The sequence below is a fragment of the Drosophila ananassae genome, chromosome XL, assembly GCF_017639315.1.
Source record: "Drosophila ananassae strain 14024-0371.13 chromosome XL, ASM1763931v2, whole genome shotgun sequence".
Classification (NCBI taxonomy): Eukaryota; Metazoa; Arthropoda; class Insecta; order Diptera; family Drosophilidae; genus Drosophila; species Drosophila ananassae.
The window spans coordinates 12,797,598-12,818,844 of record NC_057931.1 but is presented as its reverse complement, the minus strand read 5'-3'; the positions used below and the strand labels follow the sequence as shown (position 1 = coordinate 12,818,844).

At 49.4% G+C, this 21,247-nt stretch overlaps 5 protein-coding genes across 7 annotated transcripts; 4 read left to right on the top strand and 1 right to left on the bottom strand.

Moving 5' to 3' along the window:
* Nucleotides 1–170: 170 nt before the first annotated feature.
* On the top strand, nt 171–3,556 carry LOC6503010 (DNA topoisomerase 3-beta). Its single transcript, XM_001963381.4, has 5 exons — nt 171–530; nt 612–1,359; nt 1,509–2,559; nt 2,620–3,013; nt 3,081–3,556. Exons 1-5 carry the CDS (start codon nt 440–442, stop codon nt 3,431–3,433), a joined length of 2,637 nt encoding a protein of 878 aa, XP_001963417.1. The 5' UTR covers nt 171–439; the 3' UTR covers nt 3,434–3,556.
* Nucleotides 3,557–4,842: 1,286 nt separating this feature from the next.
* LOC6503011 (polyubiquitin-C) lies at nt 4,843–8,082 on the top strand. The gene is made up of 2 exons (XM_001963380.4): nt 4,843–5,023; nt 5,401–8,082. The coding sequence occupies exon 2, from the start codon at nt 5,406–5,408 to the stop codon at nt 7,920–7,922; it is 2,517 nt and encodes an 838-aa protein (XP_001963416.2). The 5' UTR covers nt 4,843–5,023; nt 5,401–5,405; the 3' UTR covers nt 7,923–8,082.
* Nucleotides 8,083–8,464: 382 nt separating this feature from the next.
* Nucleotides 8,465–10,544, top strand: LOC6503012 (cytochrome b5). 3 transcript variants are annotated; one of them, XR_006507597.1, is made up of 5 exons: nt 8,482–8,691; nt 8,755–8,843; nt 8,935–9,003; nt 9,711–9,828; nt 10,269–10,544. XR_006507597.1 is itself a non-coding variant. In XM_001963379.4 (4 exons), exons 1-4 carry the CDS (start codon nt 8,584–8,586, stop codon nt 10,354–10,356), a joined length of 354 nt encoding a protein of 117 aa, XP_001963415.1. In that variant the 5' UTR covers nt 8,465–8,583; the 3' UTR covers nt 10,357–10,544. The 3 variants fall into 3 exon arrangements, 2 of the variants coding, with proteins under 2 accessions (XP_001963415.1, XP_032308880.1); XM_001963379.4 differs by lacking the exon at nt 9,711–9,828 and having other exon boundaries at nt 8,465–8,691; XM_032452989.2 differs by lacking the exons at nt 9,711–9,828; nt 10,269–10,544 and adding an exon at nt 10,042–10,252 and having other exon boundaries at nt 8,483–8,691.
* Nucleotides 10,545–12,212: 1,668 nt separating this feature from the next.
* On the bottom strand, nt 12,213–19,338 carry LOC6503095 (transcription elongation factor SPT6). The gene is made up of 6 exons (XM_001963378.4): nt 19,199–19,338; nt 18,851–18,935; nt 18,129–18,358; nt 17,950–18,069; nt 17,735–17,886; nt 12,213–17,671 (listed from the first exon to the last, which is right to left on the bottom strand). The coding sequence occupies exons 1-6, from the start codon at nt 19,235–19,237 to the stop codon at nt 12,685–12,687; spliced, it is 5,613 nt and encodes a 1,870-aa protein (XP_001963414.1). The 5' UTR covers nt 19,238–19,338; the 3' UTR covers nt 12,213–12,684.
* LOC6503013 lies at nt 19,181–21,068 on the top strand. The gene is made up of 3 exons (XM_001963377.4): nt 19,181–19,456; nt 19,713–20,555; nt 20,811–21,068. Exons 1-3 carry the CDS (start codon nt 19,343–19,345, stop codon nt 20,919–20,921), a joined length of 1,068 nt encoding a protein of 355 aa, XP_001963413.2. The 5' UTR covers nt 19,181–19,342; the 3' UTR covers nt 20,922–21,068.
* The last annotated feature ends 179 nt before the right edge of the window (nt 21,069–21,247 follow it).

Below are 21,247 nucleotides of genomic sequence, written 5' to 3'. Positions count from 1 at the left end.
GCGAATCGGGCGGAAATCTTCGAACCGGTTAAAATATTAGCCAAAAACAAAGATTTGTAAAATCCATTTCAAATACTTTTACATTTAATATTAGCAACAACAAACTTTGAATATATATTTTATAAATAATAAATGTCAAATTAAATATGACTTATCGCTACTTTCTATCGATAATAAGTTTGCCATCTCCAACTGTCATCTCATCTCTAAGCGTATTACAAACTATTTTTTTTTGCGAAAATATTAACAAACATTTTGCAAGCGGTGTCCCATTGAGGTAATCTCATGTGTGGGCGAGCCTGAAGCAACTGAGTACCCGCTAGAGTCGTCACAGAACTCTTCAATAGCCCCAACGAACCGCCAAGGGGAGCCGGTGGAGGAGGAAACGGAAACAGCCGGCTAATCGCAAGAAAAAGAAGTCATCAATTATATTTAGGCCATGAAGAACGTACTGATGGTGGCCGAGAAGCCCTCGCTGGCTGCCTCGCTAGCGGCGATTCTCTCCAACGGGCGCTGCACAGCGAAAAGGGGTAACTTGAACTCCAATGGGTCCCGGCCAATAGTTCCGGCTCTTTTTCTCATTTAATCCTTAATGCTCCGTACACGTCTAGGAACTGGGAATGGTTGCTCCACCCACGAGTGGACCGGCACCTTCCGCAACGAGGGCTCGGTCCATTTCCGAATGACATCGGTGTGCGGCCATGTTATGTCGCTGGACTTCATCAGCAAGTACAACTCGTGGGACAAGGTTGATCCCGTTGAGCTATTTAGCTGCCCCACCGAGAAAAAGGAGACCAATCCCAAGCAGCACATGCGCACGTTCCTGGCGCACGAGGCTAAGGGCTGCGATTACCTCGTCCTCTGGCTGGATTGCGACAAGGAGGGCGAGAACATCTGTTTCGAGGTGATGGACGCTGTCCAGAATGTCATTCATAATGTGTATAGTCGCCAGGTGACGTACCGGGCTCACTTCTCGGCCATTACCGAGAAGGACATCAAGGGCGCCATGGAGACGCTGGGCCATCCGAACGAGAACGAGGCCAAGTCGGTGGATGCGCGCCAGGAGCTGGATCTGCGTATTGGTTGCGCCTTCACCCGCTTCCAGACCAAGTTCTTTCAGGATCGTTACGGCGACCTGGACTCGTCGCTCATCTCCTACGGCCCCTGCCAGACGCCCACGCTCGGCTTTTGCGTGAAACGGCACGACGACATCCAGACTTTTAAGCCGGAGAGCTTCTGGTATCTGCAGCTGCTCGCCGGCCAGCCGGAGTTCACCCTGGAGTGGGCGCGCGGTCGTGTCTTCAAGAAGGACATTGCCATAACGCTCCTGAACCGCGTCAAGGAGCAGAAGGAAGCCACGTAAGAGCTGACGATTCAAAGATTCTCTTCTTCTCCGCCATCAGCCATCCGCCGGCCGTCCATCAATGATGTCATCCGAAGAAGAGACTCTTGCGTAGGATTACCATAATAATGCCAATGACACGTTTTGTTTTCTGTTTATCTTCCAGCGTGGAGAGCGTCAGCAGCAAAGAGGCGTTCAAGAGCAAGCCGCAGGCCCTCAACACCGTCGAACTGATGCGAATCTGTAGTTCGGGTCTGAGCATTGGTCCCTTCCAGGCCATGCAGATCGCCGAGCGGCTCTACACCCAGGGCTACATCAGTTATCCGCGTACGGAGACGAATCAGTACCCGGCTAATTTCGATTTGCCGGCTGTGCTCCGGGTCCTGCAGCCGTCCGGGGAGTTTGGCGACGAGGCTCGCAGCATCCTGGGTGATCTGCAGACACCGCGCAAGGGCAAGGATGCCGGCGACCATCCACCGATCACGCCCATGAAGCTCGGCAGCCGCAGCGATTTTGATCGCGACACCTGGCGTGTCTACGAGTTCATCTGCCGGCACTTCATGGGCACAGTGTCCCGGGATCTGAAGTACCGCACAACAACGGCAAAGCTGCGCGTTGGCCTGGAGACATTCTCCTGCACGGCGAATGTCCTGCTAGACGCCGGATTCACCAAGGTCATGACCTGGCAGGCCTTTGGCCGCGACGAGCCCATGCCGCCCTTCGTCCAGGGCACTCAGGTGGCCATCAACGATGTCCGGCTGGCGGAGAGTCAGACTGGGCCGCCCGACTACCTTACCGAGGCGGAGCTAATCACGCTGATGGAGCAGCACGGCATTGGCACAGATGCCTCCATACCGGTGCACATCAACAACATCTGCCAGCGCAACTATGTGCGCATCGAGAACGGACGCAAGCTGATACCCACCACCCTGGGCATAGTGCTCGTCCATGGCTATCAGAAGATCGATCCGGAACTGGTGCTGCCCACCATGCGCTCGGAGGTGGAGCGCATGCTGACGCTCATCGCCCAGGGATCGGCCGATTTCCAGGACGTACTGCGTCACGCCATCAAGATCTTTAAGCTGAAGTTCATGTACTTTGTGAAGAACATCGCCAACATGGATGCCCTGTTCGAGGTGTCCTTCTCGCCGCTGGCCGAGTCGGGCAAGGCGCACTCCCGTTGCGGCAAGTGCCGGCGCTACATGAAGTACATACAGGTTAGCTGCCCATCCTAATCCTAGGAGATTCCATCTCTTATTATAAATTATTCCTTTCAGACTAAACCAGCCCGTCTCCACTGTTCGCACTGTGACGAAACCTACTCCCTGCCCAGCGGGAATGTGAAGGTCTATCGGGAGTTCAAGTGCCCGCTGGATGACTTCGATCTGCTGGCCTTCTCGACGGGCGTCAAGGGGCGTTCGTATCCGTTCTGCCCCTACTGCTACAACCATCCGCCGTTCAGCGATATGCCAAATCTGGGTGGCTGCAACACCTGCACTCACGCCACCTGCCCCCACTCCCTGAACACCCTGGGCATATCCGGGTGCGTGGAATGCCCCACCGGTGTCCTGGTGCTCGACTGCACCCTGGCGCCCACCTGGAAGCTGGGCTGCAATCGCTGCGATGTCATCATCAACTGCTTTAAGGGCGCCACCAAAGTGACTGTCGAAGGTGGGTCAAGGTCTTCTTTTCTCCAATCTTCAATCCTGATCCTGATCCTGATCCTTATCTTTTGCAGAGGCCAAGTGCCAGGAGTGCGGAGCCCAGCAGGTGACCGTCGTCTACAAATCGGACAAGAGCAAGTTCAAGGACGGCAGCGAGGAGAAGAGTGGCTGCGTCTTCTGCTCGTCGGACTTCTCCCACCTGGTCGAGAAGCATCGGGCGGTGGCCTCGCGACCGGTGCGCGGCGGCGGATCACGTGGCGGCAAGGCTGGTCGTGGCGGCGGTGCCGGCGGACCGGCTGCTGTGGGCGGAGCTGTTGCCGCTGGCGGTGGCGGTGGTCCAGGTGGCGCTGGAGGCGGAGGGCGTGGCGGACGGGGAGGCAGACAGCCCAAGGATAAGATGGCCCAGCTGGCGGCGTATTTCGTTTAGAGTGTAGTGGGAGCCTCCTGGGAGCTACCAGGAGAGGAGCCTCTAGTTTGCAGTTGCATTTAAAAAGAGAATCAAGAAAATCACACAAAACCGAATAAAAGAAACGAAATTTGTATAAAGAAAGTGTAGTACTTTTTTTTTTTTAATCGAGAGGGTAAATAAGATATTTTATATATATTATAATTTAATTTTAAATATTTTATTCGATTTATTTTTTTTTTTTTAAGAAATCTTAATTAAACGAAGAGTATTAAAATTCCAGTTTTTTTTTATTTTAAAATTGTATATTATTTGGTCCACCCTATTGAACCCACCCTATATACTATATCTTATTCAAGATAATTCGTAAGAAGAACATATTTTATATAAATTAAAATTTAGTTTTAAATATTTTATTAGGTTTAATTTTTTTTTCATCAAATCAATAAATTCACAATAAAATTCATTTCAATAAATCTTTATTTTAAATTACAATTCTAGTTTTTTTATTTTAAAATTGTAATTTTTTTGGTCCACCCTATTGAAGCCACCTTATAGAGCCCCGGGGGGTTGTTTATCAGAAAATTTTCAGCTGAGTCATCTACCATGACGTTGCTAATTGTCATATTTTCCAGAAATAATAATGGCGTTTTCCCCCAGTTCTAGAACTGTCCTATGAATAAGTACATATGTACTTAAAAGTATTAAATTTCTGAGCAAAGTCTACATCAGATTTCGTCAGCATTCATCGTTCCAGGAACTTTCCAGATGCAGTTATTCACCTATGTATGTATATACATATGTATTAACCCGCACACATACCAAAGCACCTGCATGCATGCATGTATAAGTGACTTGTATGTATATGTATATTGTATGTATGTATATTGCATGTATAATGACCGTTATACATATGTATGTACTTAAGAATAAGGGGGGAGTCTGCTCTGTTGTCTGAGGCTGTTGACCAAAGCAAAGCCAAATCTCTCGTGCGGCGTCAAAACAAACAAAGGTCGTTTAACTCGCCATACAAAGAACGTCACAAGATGTCCATAGTACATAATATATCCATATGGAATCACCTTCCCCACCCCAATTAGAACCAAGTATATATGTACTTGTACATACAAACACCCCCTGCCGAACAGCTGTCGCCTTCCTAAAGATGTGACCGTAGCGAAGTTATCGATAGTTTGGCTACTACGCATTTTATTTTTCAATGTCTAATATATAATTTTGTGGGCATTTGACAGACTAGCCGCTACATCCCAAAGAATTCTGAAAGTATAGTCTTTGTTTTTTCAACCTTAAACTAAGTAAAGCAGCTGGTCAAGAGCCGGAAAAGCCGAAAAACATTTCCGCTCCGGGGGTCTGTTATCGCTAGCAGGCCATGACTATCGGTTACGACGCCGCTGTCATAAATAGGAGTGACTCGTCGCCTAACGGGGCACAAGCTGTGAAAAAATAGTCGAGTAAACATCGTACCAGAGAACAAAAGCAAGTTTTTGAACACCAGAAAAAAGTATAATTTCAAAAAGTGCAAAACTGGTCAAGGAATAAAAATCCTAAAAGTTAATTAAAGTTTCTATTTCGTGCGGAACAAGCGAAAAGGTATGTAAAATGGCGTTTTCCTTCAGCTCCTCCTTCTCTGAAGCCAAAATGGCGTCTTCAAAAAAAAAAAAAAAAAAAAAAGTGCAACAAAGAAAAAGAAAACGGGTTAGATGCGTCAGTGTTAGTTAAATTTTTTCTTTTCTGACAAACTAATAAGATTAGTCACTTTCCTTGTGAAATTCACATTTGGCGAAAACTGAACTCTGCCCCTGTGTATGTATGCGATAGATATTTTTTTTCTGTTCTGTTTTCTGGGTCACGGAAACTAGGTCACTACGCAGGAAAATCAATTGCGCACTTCCCCACCACATACACACCCGTTCTAGCGAATTTTCCTCACACTCACACTCAAACTCTCCTCGCCTCTCGCCCCACAGCCAAGATGCAAATTTTCGTGAAGACCCTGACTGGCAAGACCATCACCCTGGAGGTCGAGCCCTCCGATACCATCGAGAATGTGAAGGCCAAGATCCAGGACAAGGAGGGCATCCCCCCAGATCAGCAGCGTCTGATCTTCGCCGGCAAGCAGCTGGAGGACGGACGCACCCTGTCCGACTACAACATCCAGAAGGAGTCGACCCTCCACTTGGTGCTCCGCCTCCGCGGAGGCATGCAGATCTTCGTGAAGACCCTGACTGGCAAGACCATCACCCTGGAGGTCGAGCCCTCCGACACCATCGAGAATGTCAAGGCCAAGATCCAGGACAAGGAGGGCATCCCCCCAGATCAGCAGCGTCTGATCTTCGCCGGCAAGCAGCTGGAGGATGGACGCACCCTGTCCGACTACAACATCCAGAAGGAGTCGACCCTCCACTTGGTGCTCCGCCTCCGCGGAGGCATGCAGATCTTCGTGAAGACCCTGACTGGCAAGACCATCACTTTGGAGGTCGAGCCCTCCGACACCATTGAGAATGTGAAGGCCAAGATCCAGGACAAGGAGGGCATCCCTCCAGATCAGCAGCGTCTGATCTTCGCCGGCAAGCAGCTGGAGGACGGACGCACCCTGTCCGACTACAACATCCAGAAGGAGTCGACCCTCCACTTGGTGCTCCGCCTCCGCGGAGGCATGCAGATCTTCGTGAAGACCCTGACTGGCAAAACCATCACCCTGGAGGTCGAGCCCTCCGACACCATTGAGAATGTGAAGGCCAAGATCCAGGACAAGGAGGGCATCCCCCCAGATCAGCAGCGTCTGATCTTCGCCGGAAAGCAGCTGGAGGACGGACGCACCCTGTCCGACTACAACATCCAGAAGGAGTCGACCCTCCATCTGGTGCTCCGCCTCCGCGGAGGCATGCAGATCTTCGTGAAGACCCTGACTGGCAAGACCATCACCCTGGAGGTCGAGCCCTCCGACACCATTGAGAATGTGAAGGCCAAGATCCAGGACAAGGAGGGCATCCCCCCAGATCAGCAGCGTCTGATCTTCGCCGGCAAGCAGCTGGAGGACGGACGCACCCTGTCCGACTACAACATCCAGAAGGAGTCGACCCTCCACTTGGTGCTCCGCCTCCGCGGAGGCATGCAGATCTTCGTGAAGACCCTGACTGGCAAGACCATCACTTTGGAGGTCGAGCCCTCCGACACCATTGAGAATGTGAAGGCCAAGATCCAGGACAAGGAGGGCATCCCTCCAGATCAGCAGCGTCTGATCTTCGCCGGCAAGCAGCTGGAGGACGGACGCACCCTGTCCGACTACAACATCCAGAAGGAGTCGACCCTCCACTTGGTGCTCCGCCTCCGCGGAGGCATGCAGATCTTCGTGAAGACCCTGACTGGCAAGACCATCACCCTGGAGGTCGAGCCCTCCGACACCATTGAGAATGTGAAGGCCAAGATCCAGGACAAGGAGGGCATCCCTCCAGATCAGCAGCGTCTGATCTTCGCCGGCAAGCAGCTGGAGGACGGACGCACCCTGTCCGACTACAACATCCAGAAGGAGTCGACCCTCCACTTGGTGCTCCGCCTCCGCGGAGGCATGCAGATCTTCGTGAAGACCCTGACTGGCAAGACCATCACCCTGGAGGTCGAGCCCTCCGACACCATCGAGAATGTCAAGGCCAAGATCCAGGACAAGGAGGGCATCCCTCCAGATCAGCAGCGTCTGATCTTCGCCGGCAAGCAGCTGGAGGACGGACGCACCCTGTCCGACTACAACATCCAGAAGGAGTCGACCCTCCACTTGGTGCTCCGCCTCCGCGGAGGCATGCAGATCTTCGTGAAGACCCTCACCGGCAAGACCATCACCCTGGAGGTCGAGCCCTCCGACACCATTGAGAATGTGAAGGCCAAGATCCAGGACAAGGAGGGCATCCCCCCAGATCAGCAGCGTCTGATCTTCGCCGGAAAGCAGCTGGAGGACGGACGCACCCTGTCCGACTACAACATCCAGAAGGAGTCGACCCTCCACTTGGTGCTCCGTCTGCGTGGAGGCATGCAGATCTTCGTGAAGACCCTCACCGGCAAGACCATCACCCTGGAGGTCGAGCCCTCCGACACCATTGAGAATGTGAAGGCCAAGATCCAGGACAAGGAGGGCATCCCCCCAGATCAGCAGCGTCTGATCTTCGCCGGCAAGCAGCTGGAGGACGGACGCACCCTGTCCGACTACAACATCCAGAAGGAGTCGACCCTCCACTTGGTACTCCGCCTCCGCGGAGGCATGCAGATCTTCGTGAAGACCCTCACCGGCAAGACCATCACCCTGGAGGTCGAGCCATCCGACACCATTGAGAATGTGAAGGCTAAGATCCAGGACAAGGAGGGAATCCCTCCAGATCAGCAGCGTCTGATCTTCGCCGGCAAGCAGCTGGAGGACGGACGCACCCTGTCCGACTACAACATCCAGAAGGAGTCCACTTTGCATTTGGTTTTGCGTCTGCGCGGCGGCGCTCTCTAGATTTTTTCACCACAATAATCTCCAAAAATTGATCTCGCCGAGAAGGCGACACAAGTATTCACAGTAACGTTTATTGGCTTCAGAAGAGAAAAAAGCATACGGCTTAACCGCAAAATGTATTAATATTCGATAATAAATTTTCAATTTGTGTGTTCAAGAATGATTTTATTTTATTTGGGGTTGTTGTGGGCATAAATAATTGTAATTATAATTATTTGTAATAATTTGGGGCAGGATTTAAATCCAAAGTATAGAATTTTGGGACAAAGTCCTCATACGAAAAATTTAGTAATTTACAACACTAGAGTACATGTTTAGAGTCATTTGCCCCACTATTTGAGGTTGTCCAGCCCTGGAATCCCTCACATAAGTAGTTCAAGCTCTGTTTCTGCTATTTAACCTTAATTTGTATTTACTTCAACAGTATTTTTCACAAAAGGTTCAAATTGGAACCACTAGTCAGCTCCATTTCGTACCCACTTTTCTTAGCCATTCGCATATAACCTTCGAAGAGCCGCCTCCAAAATGAGTCTCCAGCCCTGGTCAGAGCCCCCTCCCCCCAAAAATCAGCTGTTTCGTTTGGAAACCTCAGTCAGATTTTAACACCCAACAGGTTCGCAGCAAAATTCAGGGAACAAGTCAGGCAGAGCAGGCAGAAAAAATGAGCAAGGAAATCCCATTGGCCACCGTCAAGACGCACAACAAGCCCAACGACCTCTGGCTGATAATCGACAACAAGGTCTACGATGTGACCAAGTTCCTCCATGAGGCAAGTCCCAGCTTCGCCCGTTCTCCACTTAAATATAACCTTGTACGTCATTCCCAATTGCAGCATCCCGGTGGCGAGGAGACACTCATTGACGTGGCCGGACGCGATGGCACCAAGGCATTCAACGACGTGGGCCACAGCTCCGAGGCGAGGTCTGGCGGTGTTTCATTTGATCCTTTGATCCTTTCAAGGATATGTTTTATGAAATACACATTTTATCCTTCTGGTGTTTTTGTTTTTTAGGCAAATCCTGAAGAAATATTTCATTGGCAACTTGGCCGCTGCCGATATCCCAAAGAAAGGACCAGTAAGGTGAGCATCCCGAGTCAGGACCCGACTACTCCTACTGCTATTAGCATGAGTATTAAGCCAATGCCCCGGGGATACTGCCTGCCCTGCTGACTTAAACCCATTATCATCTGGTCTGGAGAGGAAAATAAATTCTAGATAAGACAGATCGGGTTTAATTTCATCATTGATTCCGAAAATAGCTTACTTTGTTAACTAGAACTTCTACAGTTTCTATAAATTGTAACAAAAATGTATAGTATAGACTGTAGATACATGACTAGTATAAACTATTGACTTATATAGACTATAGACTAATATAGACTATAGACTAATATAGACTGTATGCTATAGACTATACTATATACTATTTTGAAAGTAAACATTTCGTTTACCTTTTTTCCTTCCGTCTCTCTCTAAACTAAGTCACTTTCTGTTCAAATGCATGACGCTATCAACTGGGCCTAAAAAAAACCTGTTCTGCATGAGGAAAACATGAACATTTTATCTTGTAATCAATAGTCCATTAACCATTAACCAATTACCCAACTGCCGACTGGCGAATGCCGACTGCCGACTGGCGTTGTAAGCAATTATTTTTGTTTCGAAGCCACGAAAGTGTTTCGCATGAAAACCCCCAAAAACTGCCTCCCTCAAGCCTCTACTTTTAGCGATCTATTTTTTAGATCTATTATTATTAATTAATTATTAATTTTTTATGTAATAACAAGCTGCTTCCCTTCGCCAAGCTTTAAGTCGTTCTCCAGCACGAAAGTCAAATTCTTCAAAAGCTAATCGGATTTATTGGCGAGGTGTTTGTGAGTTTGGCTTTCGCATCCTGAAGGATCTGTAAATATATTCAAATTGTATATAATTATTATATATAGAGCACTCTATAACCACTTTTGAGTTAAGAAACCTGTAATATTACTAACTTCTTCTGCACTTTGCTACTTAGTTTAGTTTATACTTTGATTTGCATATTTCTTTCTTGCTTCTTGGTTCTATATGGGTGTCTATCTTGGTGTCTATCCAAAAACCCCAACCAATATCCAATTGTAGTGCCACTCCAGCCACATCCAGCCAAGAGCCCGTCGTCGCCACCAAGCAATGCTGCATCTTGCATTAATCCCAAAAACCAAAAACAAAAAACCAAAATCTAACACCTCTTGCCCACTAGTTTGGTTGATGGACTTACTCGGAATGCCATATAATAGCCTTGATTCTAACCATCTGCTCTCTCTCCTCTTTCTATATATCTACTCCTATCTGTATATATCCTCCTGTAGCTGCCGCCAGATCGGATTGGCCCTGGGAGCCGCCTTCTTGGGCATCTCGCTGATTTATGTTATTAGGCGCGGATTGGCCAGGAACTAAGTAAATCCACCCAACCAAGCGCCTTATTCAGCTTCATTCCGTGATTCCAGAGTTAATGACCCAGACGACCATCTAGTTTACAATCTTTGATAAGAAATAAATTGTACAAATCAACGAAGTCATCTTCCGCATTTTACTTCAAATAGAAACAATGTAAAATATTCAAATAAAATGAACTTGTTGCAAAAGTTTGTTATTTTTCAGGGAGTTGGGAGTCTACAGGGTTAGATCTACTATATTTTAAGGGTTTTCTGTTTGGGAATGTGATTTAAAATGGTAAAAATGTAGATATTATGGGAGGAACTAGGGGCAACATAGAGAAATCCCGGATTTCACAAGAGGTTGCTGTAAAAATTCAACACATTTTTAAAAAGGCTGGAAAAATTTTAATAAAAATATTTTTTATCTAGATTTTGGTAGAGAATGACTTGAAATCGAACCACAAATCGTTTAAGGTATTCCTCTACAAAATCGGATGAGAATTGGAAAAGATATAGACATCCGAAGAGGCCATATGGAGATATCCAGGATTTCGCAAGGGGTCTCCCCACAAAATGTTGAAAAAATTTTAAAAAATATTTTGCTCTCAGATTTTGATGCAGATCGACGGAGAATCGATCCACAAATCGTTTAAGGTATTCCGATATAAGATCTGAATAAAATTTACAAATATATAGACATTATTGGGAACAGTTATGGAAAGAAAGGATTTTTAAAAGGGGTACCTTAAAAAAAATGTGGAAAATTTCAAAATACCTTTTTTTTTAGATTTGTATGCAGGTTTATGGGAAATCGATCCACAAATTATGGAAGGTAATCAGTTTAAGAATCGGATAAGATTTGGGCGAGATATTCACCCCGATATAGGCCATATATGACAATCGTGTATGGGCCATAAGGGGGCCTCCTCACAAAAATTGAAAAAATTTTGAAAAAATATTTTGTGTCAGGATTTGAATGCAAATTGATGTGGAATTGAACAAAAAATCATTTAATATATTCCTTTTTAGGATCTGACTAAAATTGGCAAATATATAGACATTCTTGTGGGGCATATAGGGACCGAGGGGTTTTTCATAAAAAAAATTGCTAACAATTTACATAAAACTTTTTTTTTCCGATTCTTAAGAAGTTTTATGGAAAATTGATCTAAGATTTTAAATTCTTAAAATTGAAAATTACAAGTTCGTTTATTAATTTCTGAATATACTATATAATATCTGAATATAGAATTTTAAGTTCATTTCATAGTAACACTCAAAGGGATCAAAATGTATTTAAAACGCTTGTATTTTCAAAAAAATTCTAAAGTCGGTGATCTCGAATTTTCGAAAAAGGATTAATTGATTGGTCTGAAATTTTTAAACAGTTTTCTTGGATATACTCTCCTGGTGATGAGCGAAGAAATTCATTTTCAAAAAATTATAACTATTTTTTTCAATTCTTTAATGTAAAAATTTAAGCAAAATTAAAGCAAAAAATTGAATTTTGTGTTGAAATATAGGCCATTTTTTTCAAAAAAAACTTTTTAAAAACCTTTGTTCTTTATCTGTATTTTTCTAGTTTTTTTTTTTAATTTCTTTTTTTTGGATATTCCAAATCGACAAAATCGAAAATAACTTCTCGAACAATTTTTTCTCTTCGTAAGAAATTTCAAAAAATGCCTTTTTTGCCTTATTTGTTGGTCGTAACTGTGGTAACCCCTTGAGTTTTTTTGCTCCAGGATGTGATTAAAAGTGTCAAGGATATAGACATCCAATCTATAATCTCTAATATTAAAAAAAAAAAAATATATAATTAGAAAAAGTAATTAAAAAAGGGGTTCCTCCGCATAAATAAGAACACTTTCCTCGTAATTCTGGTCAGAAAAAATTCAAATTTATTTTTCGTCCTTAGTCACAAAAGTCCCTCCTTGGAACCGGGGTATCTGCACATCTGCACATCCATCTGTCCTCCATCCGAGGACTCCTTTCCCCCAAAAACCAAACTGGCGGGCAGGAGGCGCCCGCAGTCTGCGATTATATGTGGCTTTCTGCTTCTGGATCATATATATATATATATATATATAGAGGTATATATATAGAGAGTGTATTATATTATATAGACGCGGGATCGGGATCGGCTTGCACTTAATCCTAAATATCCTTGAGGATCAATGCCCAAAATCGCACTCTAAACTTAATTTTCTGTTCTGATCTCTTTTCTTCTCTTCTGATCTGATCTCATTTTTATTTATATTTTTTTTTTTGTAGTTTATTTTACTTTTTGTTGTTGTTGTTGTTGTTGTTGTTGTTGTTGTTGTTGTGTGTTTGTGTATCTTATCGTGCCCTAATTCTCATCGTAGAGGGGCGTGGCATCGCCCAGATTCATCGAGTGGGGCGAGGTATTCGTCCGGGGCGTACTGCGCACCGATGACTTGGAGGATACCGCCGAGGTGCCATGTCCCAGATTGATGCCCATGCCCCGATTGCTGTTGTAATCGTTGCCATAGCCACCAGCTCCTCCTGCACTACCACCACCTCCCCCCGCGCCAGTGCCACCACCCGATCCTATACCTAAACTCATCCCCAATCCCATGCCCATGCCCATTCCACCGATCGGCTGCTGTGCCGCCGGCTGCTGCTGATGCTGATGGGAGGGCGGTGGCCTGCGCCGGGCCCAGGAATCGTTAGCCAGCTGCCAGTCGTGGTTCTCTTTGGCCCGTTGCTGGTGATGCGGCGGCATGTTGTAGTTGGAATTGGAGTTGCTGCCGCTGCCGCTGCCACTGCCGCTCGTCTCGTAATACCTGGGCGTGCCGCCGCGTCCCGATCCGCCGTAGTGATGGCCCTGCTGGCTGCTCGACGACTGCGAGCTGGGGCTGGGCACGTTGTGGCCGTAGCGGGGCGTTTGGGAGGCGTGCGGCGTGTAGGGCGTCATGAACGGCGTCTGGCCGCTGGGCGTGTACGGGGTGTTGATGATCGCCCCGAACGAGGGCGTGGACGAGCTGCCGTAGTGGCTGCCGGCCGAGGCGGCAGCGGCCGCTGCTGCTGCTGCCGCCGATGCCGCCGCCGAACCAATGGACGACGGCCCGTAGCCCACGATGGTCTGGGTTATGGAGTAGGCGCTGGAACCGCCGCCGCCGCCGCCACCTCCGGAACTGCTGATACCGCTGCGCGGTGTGCCGCCCGAGACGCTGCCGGTTATGCTGTAGGGCGCCATGGAACCGGACACGGAACCCCCGCCGCCAGACGCCAACGACATGGCGGACATGGCCGGCGGCGGACGCATGCTGTGACTGTGCAACGGCGTGGAGTTGGAGCCGCTGAGGGAGTTCATCGCCGGCGAGGCGGTCGGGTCCAGCCAGTGCTCCTTGAACCAGCGCAGCAGGCTGTTGACCGTGTCGAAGATCTGGCCACGGAAGCGATAGCCCTCCGGCATGACGGTGACGTACTCGTGCCGCACCTTCGTCTTGGGGAGGTAGGAGAGCAGGAACTTGCCGGGCATGCTCCGCGAGGCGGTGAAGAAGTAGTGGATCTTCTTGGGATCCCGAGTCTTCTCGTCGCGCAGTATGCCCTCCATGAAATCACGTTCATTGCCATTGACGGGACACGTATTGGGCTTGTAGTACTTGTACTGGATCAGCTCCCGGGCGGCCAGAGCCATCGGAGTGATGTGGCGGGCAATGATTTCGTCCAGATCCTCGAACTCCTCCGTTCCAATCCACAGACTCCGGCCCAGGCTGTACTCGTTCTCCTTGCCCTCCTCCCGCACATCGATGTGCTGGAAGATGTCGTCGGCCACCTTCCATGTGGCGGTCAGATGATCCTTGGACTTGCTGCTCGGCCGGAGAGCCACCTCGCCCTGATCCGCCTCCGCCAGCATGGCCACCACCTCGGCATACGACTTGTTGAAGAAGCTGGGATGGGCGATGACCCGCCGGGCGTAGGTCTTCCGCTTCAGCGCCTTGGCCTTGGCGTCGCTGGCCTTCCGGTTGTCCTGCTCCTCCGTCACAAAGTCGTAGAAGGCGTCCCGACGCGGCCGCCACTCGTTGTTCACGTCCTTCAGGTCGGCCGTCTTCGAGGAGCAGTCCACCGAGAACCGATCGATGTCTATCTTGATGATCCGGACGTGGATCATCTGGGAGACGCGCACCCGCTCCTCGGGATTGCGCACCTGCTTGTCGGACAGATTCTTGATGTGAATGAAGCCCGGCAGGCCGTTCTCCAGTCGCACTCGCACTCCGGACGCCTGCCCAGGACAGGCATTCGCATCGAAATGATTCCACACCTCGGCCAGTTCGGGGAAGTCGTCCTTGTGACAGAAGGGGCACTGCCAGCTATCGCTCGACTCGATCCGCACCGGATTGGCGTTGTCCAGTTGCTCGCCCTGCGGCCGCCGATAGGTGAAACCGGTCACCATGGCGGTGACACACTTGCCGACGTAGAACGAGTCGGGCGTCTCTTTGGTCAGCATGTCGAAGAGCTCCTCGGCGCTGGGCTTGGTGTACGGCGTCCGGTAGTCCTTGTACAGGCAACTCAGCTCGTTCCGGATGTCGTACAGGGTTATGCTCTTGCTGCCGAATCCCTGGCGCTCCAGCTCCACGGCAAACGCGTCCAGATCGAGATCCTTGAGGCGTTCCGGCGACTCCAGAATCTCTTCGAGCGCCCCGGCCGGATTCGTCTCCTCGTCATCGTACTCCATCGCATCGATGGCCATCTTGCGGGCCCATTCATATGTCTCGGGATGCACCCGAGATCCGTCCAGCACCTCCACATACGCCTCGGTGCTGTCGCCCAGGGACGAGGTATCGATCTTGATGAAGCCGCTGCAGTTGATGAACACTTTGGGCCCCAGATGGCAGACGGTGACCAGCTGGGTGCGGTTCTCCAGGCGCTGGTTGCTCTGCTTGAGCAGCTTCAGCAGGGCCTGGCCCTTGCGCGGTCCCAGGCCGCAGGTGTACTGCAGGAGGTTCACCGTCCGCGAGTTCTGCACCATCAGATTGATGTCCAGGCCCACCTCGCTCGTCCGATTGATGAACTCCAGGCTGAGCTGTTCGAGCAGCAGCTCCCGCGGCACCCGCTCCTGCAGCGGATGGTACCGGAGGCAGAGGATCTCGTCGTCGGCATCGCACAGCTGTGAGTACTCCACGAGGGGATCCTGCATCTTGCGGGCCAGGGATACGGCCTGCTTCAGCAGGGCGGGATACTCCTTGAAGTCGGACTCGCCCTTCTTCGAATTGGCATAGATCTTGGCCAGCTCGTTGTCGATCAGCTCCACCTCGATGGGCGGAAACTGTTCGGAGGTCTCCAGCTCCTTGAGGATCTCCTTGATGTCGGTCTGAATGGCCTGTGCGTCCCTGGACTCGGCACCGATCACCACCACATGCGGTTTCTTCATCTTGATGAAATCGCTCAGCTTCCGGAGATCATGGAGCTTCTGGGACTTCTCCTCGGCGTTGTGCGAGTTCTTCCGCTTGAGGATGTTCGGCAGCCGGAGGTAGTCGGATATATCGCCCTCCACGGTGGTGACGGCACAAAAAGCGGCCACCGACTGGTCCGGATCGTAGGCCAGTGACAGGACACGGATGCCGCGCAACGTGCTCCACTCCTCGTAGCCGTAGTCGGAGGGCAGGTCCGGCTTGTAGGGCGCCACCTTGAGCCACTTGTAGAGCTTGGCGGTGCAGGAACGCAGCACGAACTGTTGCGCCTCCTCGTGCAGGGTGGCGCGCAGTTCCTTGATCAGATCGGGAATGACCCACTTCTGCAGCGCCAGCTTGACGCACTCGGCGCGAAGGGCATTCCATTCGAGGACATGCTTGGAGAACTGATCGAGATGGTACAGGGTCTTGGCCTCCTCGACATAATCGCCGGGCGGTCCATTGGCATTCGCATTGCCCTCGAACTCCTCCAGAAAGGTGATCTCCAGCAGCTTCTCCTCCTCGGCCATCATCAGTTTGATGAACTGGTCGCCGAAGAGATCGCCCACCGGCTTCTTGGCCACATACTTCATGGAATACACCGGTGAGTTCTCGTCGATCAGGACCATGCCGTTCTTGGTCGGCCGGATGTTCAGGCGCGCCCGATCGAAGTACACTTCGCGCATCGTTTTGCGGAGGAGTGGCTCCTGGGCCAGTTGCCGGGCGACCACATACTTGGCGGCGTGCAGGACATCGTCGACGGTCATGAAGCGCGGCGACAGATACTTCTTGGCCAGCTCCGTGGGGCTGAGACTCTCCTGGGTGACCTCGTTCCGCTGGTAGTTGTCCCGCAGATTCTCCGCAAACTGTTCCGGCGTGAGACCGAAGTGCTTGGCGAATCCGCAGATGCCCGCCTTCCGGAACACCGCATACGGACTGCTGTTGGGCGCCTGCTTCAGTTGATCGTCGACCAGTTCCGGGTCATCATCCTCGTCGGGATCGGGGAGCGTAACGGCAGCACCGTCCGCACCATGGTCACCGTTCTCTAGGGCGGCCGCCTGGCGACGGGCCTTGGCATCGCGCCGCTCCTGCAGCAGCTTGCGTCGCTGCTCGGCCTGCATCCGGGGCAGTTCGTGGGAATAGTTCAACAGGAAGTACATGTGCACGTCTTTCAGCTCCTCCATCGACTGGACGTCGGCTAGGCGCTCGAAATCGCTGTCCTGCATCAGCCGGATGTCGTCGGGCAGCGGCTTGTCCGGATCGGCGCACAGCGTGTCCAGCTGGAACTGTCGCATCTTCTCGAAGAGGGCCTTCAGCTTGCGCTTCCGTTCGTTCAGCTGGCACCAGCGCTCGTCAAAGTAGTACACCTTCCACAGGTCGTCGATGTTCAGCTCCGGCTTGACGTACTCCTTCCGGTAGAAGGCGATGAACGGCACCTCCAGCTGCTGGTTCCGGATGAACTCCAGGGTCTGTTTAATCTTATTGACGGCGGTCGGCGGCTTTCGCAGCTTCTCCCGGTTGTCGGCCTTCTCCTGCTCGGACACGGTCTGCTTGCAGAAGGCGAACCGATAGATCCAATCGGCCTCATCGTCCAGCTCATGAGAGCCCTCTGGGACCGGTGTCACCGGCACCTGGCGCAACTGCATCCGCTCCGGTATGTCCGTTTTTCGTATCTCATTGTCCAAGTCGGTGAAGTGGCCGCGCTTCAGTTCGCTCGGCTCATAAATGTCAAATATCGTCTTCCGGGCCACCTTCTTCTTCAAGGCCTTTTTCTTCTTGACGCGTCCCTCCTCCCCAGGGGCCAGATCCTCGTCGTACTCATCGCCCTCGGAGTCATCCTCGTACTCGTCCTCCTCGTACTTGGAGAAGTCGTCATAGTCGAAGTCCACACCGAAGATATCCTGGCCCTCTTGCAGGGATCTGTTACAGATTATATATTTTTTTTTATTATTTTTAAATTATTTTATTTAAAAGGATACTTACGCATCCGTGAAGATGGGACGACGCTTCTTTTTCTTCTCGGCTATGGGCCGACCATTGTCGTCCACAATAAAGTCATCCGCATCCGACTCCGAGTCCTCCTCATCGAAGGCGTCCACCTCCCGAGGACTTCGTTCGCTGCGGTGTTCAATACTCTAAGGATACGAAAGGATAATGCTTATAATTATAATTATTTAAGGGAATGAATGGAGGGCCACCTCATCGTTCTCATCGAACAGCTGCTCGGCGATCTGTTCTCTCGCCAGACCCTCGTCCACGTGCTGCTCCTCGCCATCGCTTTCGTTGTCGTGGATGCGCCGCAGACGTTTAAACCGTTTCTGCAATCGAAATATTACTAATCTCTTGAAGAATAAGTGTCTAGATATAGGAGCAGTACCCTTCTTTCGACTTTCACGCCCAGATTCTCCTCAATCAGATCATAGTCGTCGTCCTCCAGTCGATCATCCAGATCATCATCCTCGTGCTTTTTCCGCTTTTTGCCGCTCCCGCCGCCCTCGTCGTCGCCGCCGCTTCCCGTGTCGGAGTCATCGCCACTGCCATCGTCCTCCTCGATGGGATTGTCGTCGATCAGATCCTTCAGCTCCTCGCGCAGTCGTTCTTCGTCGTCTGGCAACGTCGGAGCAACAAATGAAATAAGATATATATTACAACGTTTCTTAGCATTTTTACGGAGTTAATGGAGTCTTGCTGAGCTTCTTGATGGATTCTAACTGCGGTACTTGCTTGGAAGGCATAATCTTCCTCTCTTGACCGACCTCTTGACCAATGCATTCAAGCCTAGCTTCTCTGGCCACTTGGTGGTGGTGCTGCCGCGGGTGCTACTGCTTCTGGTGGCGGTCTGGCTAGAGAGCCACGGTAGCACGGTAAAAACAGAAGACCTAACCTCAAACTTGACAAAACAACAAAACGCCAGTGGGGCATCCTAGCCATGGAAGGATCATAGTGTTGCCTCTTCCCCACAGACCCTTCCCCACTCAGACTCAGATCCCTGATTAAAAGCTGGCCGGGATTGCATGTTGACTCTGTCCTCTTGATGGTCTTGATTGTTGGCCATTTATTTTGTGTCCCGCCAGAGCTAACCCCGGGAACGTAACGCACCTTCCTCCTCCTCGCTGCTGTCGGATACGGCGGCCTTCAGCTTCTTTAGTTTCTTGCGCTCGTGCACGTCCAATTCTTCCTCCTCCTGGAATAGAGAATAAAAGCCCGGAAAAGGCCACGAAAAATGCAATATATGTCGCGCTTAGGCTATACACTCACACACATACACATATGCATACACACATATGCATAGGCATATGTATGTATACATATACACATGTACATACACATATACATATACATATACATGCACGCACGCACGCACGCCTACAACAGAGAGCAAGACGCAACGCGGGGCATGCAAAAAAATGCAAAAAATCGGTGCAAATAGATGAATTGCAACCCTACCTCAGATTCCTCGGCCTCCGAGTCCAGAAATTCGGCCATCGTAATAAATTAAATAATTAAACTATATGCTTAAAAACGAATTTAACTAAAATTAATGCACAATAAACGTCGCTTGTAGTGTCACAATAAAAAAAAAACCCAAAGATGAAGAAGCAGAAGTGCATCAGTGTTGGCAAACGCGCATTGGCGGCGTCCGCGGTTCGGTTCAGTCCAACAATTATCGATAAATTTTATGACTCACAATCACCAAGAACGCAGGTAAGCAAAAAATTCGCAAATTTGTTTTTATTATTATTACTTTTGTTTTTAACTTGTAAGCTATTTTGGTTGGAAATGCATTTCCACCATTCCATACTCCACCCATTGTAATCATGTAATACGCCATTTATCATCCGTTTACGCCCCATAATACGTCGTGATGACGCGATTGGATTTTCGTTTTTTTTTGCAAATGTTTCATCCCAGCTAATTGCATTACGACACAACGCCACTAATAGTCAATATTCCGTTTCAGTTCGAGTCTGGCAATCGAAAAGCGTACAACAGAATGAACGGCAGCAAAGTTGTGATACTCTTGATGGCACTAGCCGGTGGTCAGGGCATCATGGCGAGTCCCCAAGACGAGTACGACGCTATTAAGGCGGGTCTGGACACCATAAACAGCGTTGCCGAGAAAATGCGACTTGAAATCAACAACCAAATGAGAATCAACGACCTGCAACAGATCATCGATAAGATTGACACATTGATGCTGGGCTATCGGGGCACCGCCCGCAGGCACTTGGATGAAATGCGTCGCCTGAACAGTGCGGCTCGCCTTAAATTTTCCAACGCCAAGGGACCTCTAATCGAGATGTGTGTTGCCCTCAACAGCACCCTACCCGTGATAACGGGCAGTGCCGCGGACACGGACGAGGCGAGGCACATCGTTTGGAAGGGCGCCATTTTATCCATTGCCAGCGGCGTTAAGAACACCAACAAAACAATCGCCAATTTCCAAGAGGCCAAGGAGTTGCGGGGCGAACTGTATGAACTGTTGGACCGCATGGAGCAGGACGTCAAGGCTGACTACGGTCCCGATGGCATCTTCAGCAAAGATGTGGCCAAAAACAGCGCCAGTGCCATTCCATCGATCATAATGTACCTTGTCTTCCTGCTGTCGTCGGTTAAGTGCGCTTTGGCCCATGCCAGCCACACCAGTCGCGTTGAGCGGGCGGCGAAAATCGATGCCGAAAATGAAGCGGCACTCCTGCTGAAAATTGAGGCAGCCAAGTCCATTGCCCCCATCGCTGCCGATTTGGCGTATGCCAGGCCCAGCTTGGACGCATTATCTCAATTGATTTCCCAAGCAGATAGGGTATGATTTGTTTATTTTTCTTATTTATTTCAACTTGCTATCTATCTGAGAGCTAGCATGCAGTTGTGAAATGTAAATTATATTATATGCCATGGCATGCCATGCCATAGAAAACCTGGCAACAACCTGCTCGCCTCAGATAGACGACTACACAGCTTCTAGAATGTATGAGTAATCCTGAGTAATTTTCTCGGAAATCGTATTATTATTTTGTAAAGTAATGGTCTAATCTGATGTATTTTTTTTTATTTTTAGAACCAAAGAGTGCTCCTTGGGGACAGCCCACTTCTCCAACAACAACTGCATGACTCTCTACTAAGTCTGGGTCGCGAGTGCCAACAGTATTCCGAGTGGCAGAAGGCCTAATCCTTTCAAGTGGAACCTCATCACAAGTGTTATTCCGTTGTTTTTCTTCACAGTAATTACTATTTAACACAAAGAAAAATGTACCACCAAATATTATGATATGTTTATTTTTGAAATTCCGTAATCAATAAAAAAAATTATTAATTATTAATAAATATAAATATTTGGCAATTTTTTTAAGGAGTAGATTCCTTTCGTCACCTATGGGGACGAGGGCCGGCTTTCGTCATGATCTGCTGTCGTTTTCCAACACGGCTATCAAAGCTTCCCAACTATCGACTATCGATAGTGCGGCTTAGTGTGCCCAGAGGTGCAAAGCTCTATAA

Coding starts and splice junctions, on each gene's coding strand:
- LOC6503095 (XM_001963378.4), bottom strand. CDS start 19,237: ATGGCCGAATTTCTGGACTCGGAGGCCGAGGAATCTGAG. Junction 18,359..18,850: donor CAGCAGCGAGGAGGAGGAAG/GTGCGTTACGTT, acceptor CGACGTTGCCAG/ACGACGAAGAACGACTGCGC. Junction 17,672..17,734: donor CGTCCCATCTTCACGGATGC/GTAAGTATCCTT, acceptor AATCTGTAACAG/ATCCCTGCAAGAGGGCCAGG.
- LOC6503010 (XM_001963381.4), top strand. CDS start 440: ATGAAGAACGTACTGATGGTGGCCGAGAAGCCCTCGCTGGCTGCCTCG. Junction 531..611: donor GCGCTGCACAGCGAAAAGGG/GTAACTTGAACT, acceptor GTACACGTCTAG/GAACTGGGAATGGTTGCTCC. Junction 1,360..1,508: donor AAGGAGCAGAAGGAAGCCAC/GTAAGAGCTGAC, acceptor TTTATCTTCCAG/CGTGGAGAGCGTCAGCAGCA.
- LOC6503012 (XM_001963379.4), top strand. CDS start 8,584: ATGAGCAAGGAAATCCCATTGGCCACCGTCAAGACGCACAACAAGCCC. Junction 8,692..8,754: donor TGACCAAGTTCCTCCATGAG/GCAAGTCCCAGC, acceptor TCCCAATTGCAG/CATCCCGGTGGCGAGGAGAC. Junction 8,844..8,934: donor GGCCACAGCTCCGAGGCGAG/GTCTGGCGGTGT, acceptor TTTGTTTTTTAG/GCAAATCCTGAAGAAATATT.
- LOC6503011 (XM_001963380.4), top strand. CDS start 5,406: ATGCAAATTTTCGTGAAGACCCTGACTGGCAAGACCATCACCCTGGAG.
- LOC6503013 (XM_001963377.4), top strand. CDS start 19,343: ATGAAGAAGCAGAAGTGCATCAGTGTTGGCAAACGCGCATTGGCGGCG. Junction 19,457..19,712: donor CACAATCACCAAGAACGCAG/GTAAGCAAAAAA, acceptor ATTCCGTTTCAG/TTCGAGTCTGGCAATCGAAA. Junction 20,556..20,810: donor TGATTTCCCAAGCAGATAGG/GTATGATTTGTT, acceptor TTTTATTTTTAG/AACCAAAGAGTGCTCCTTGG.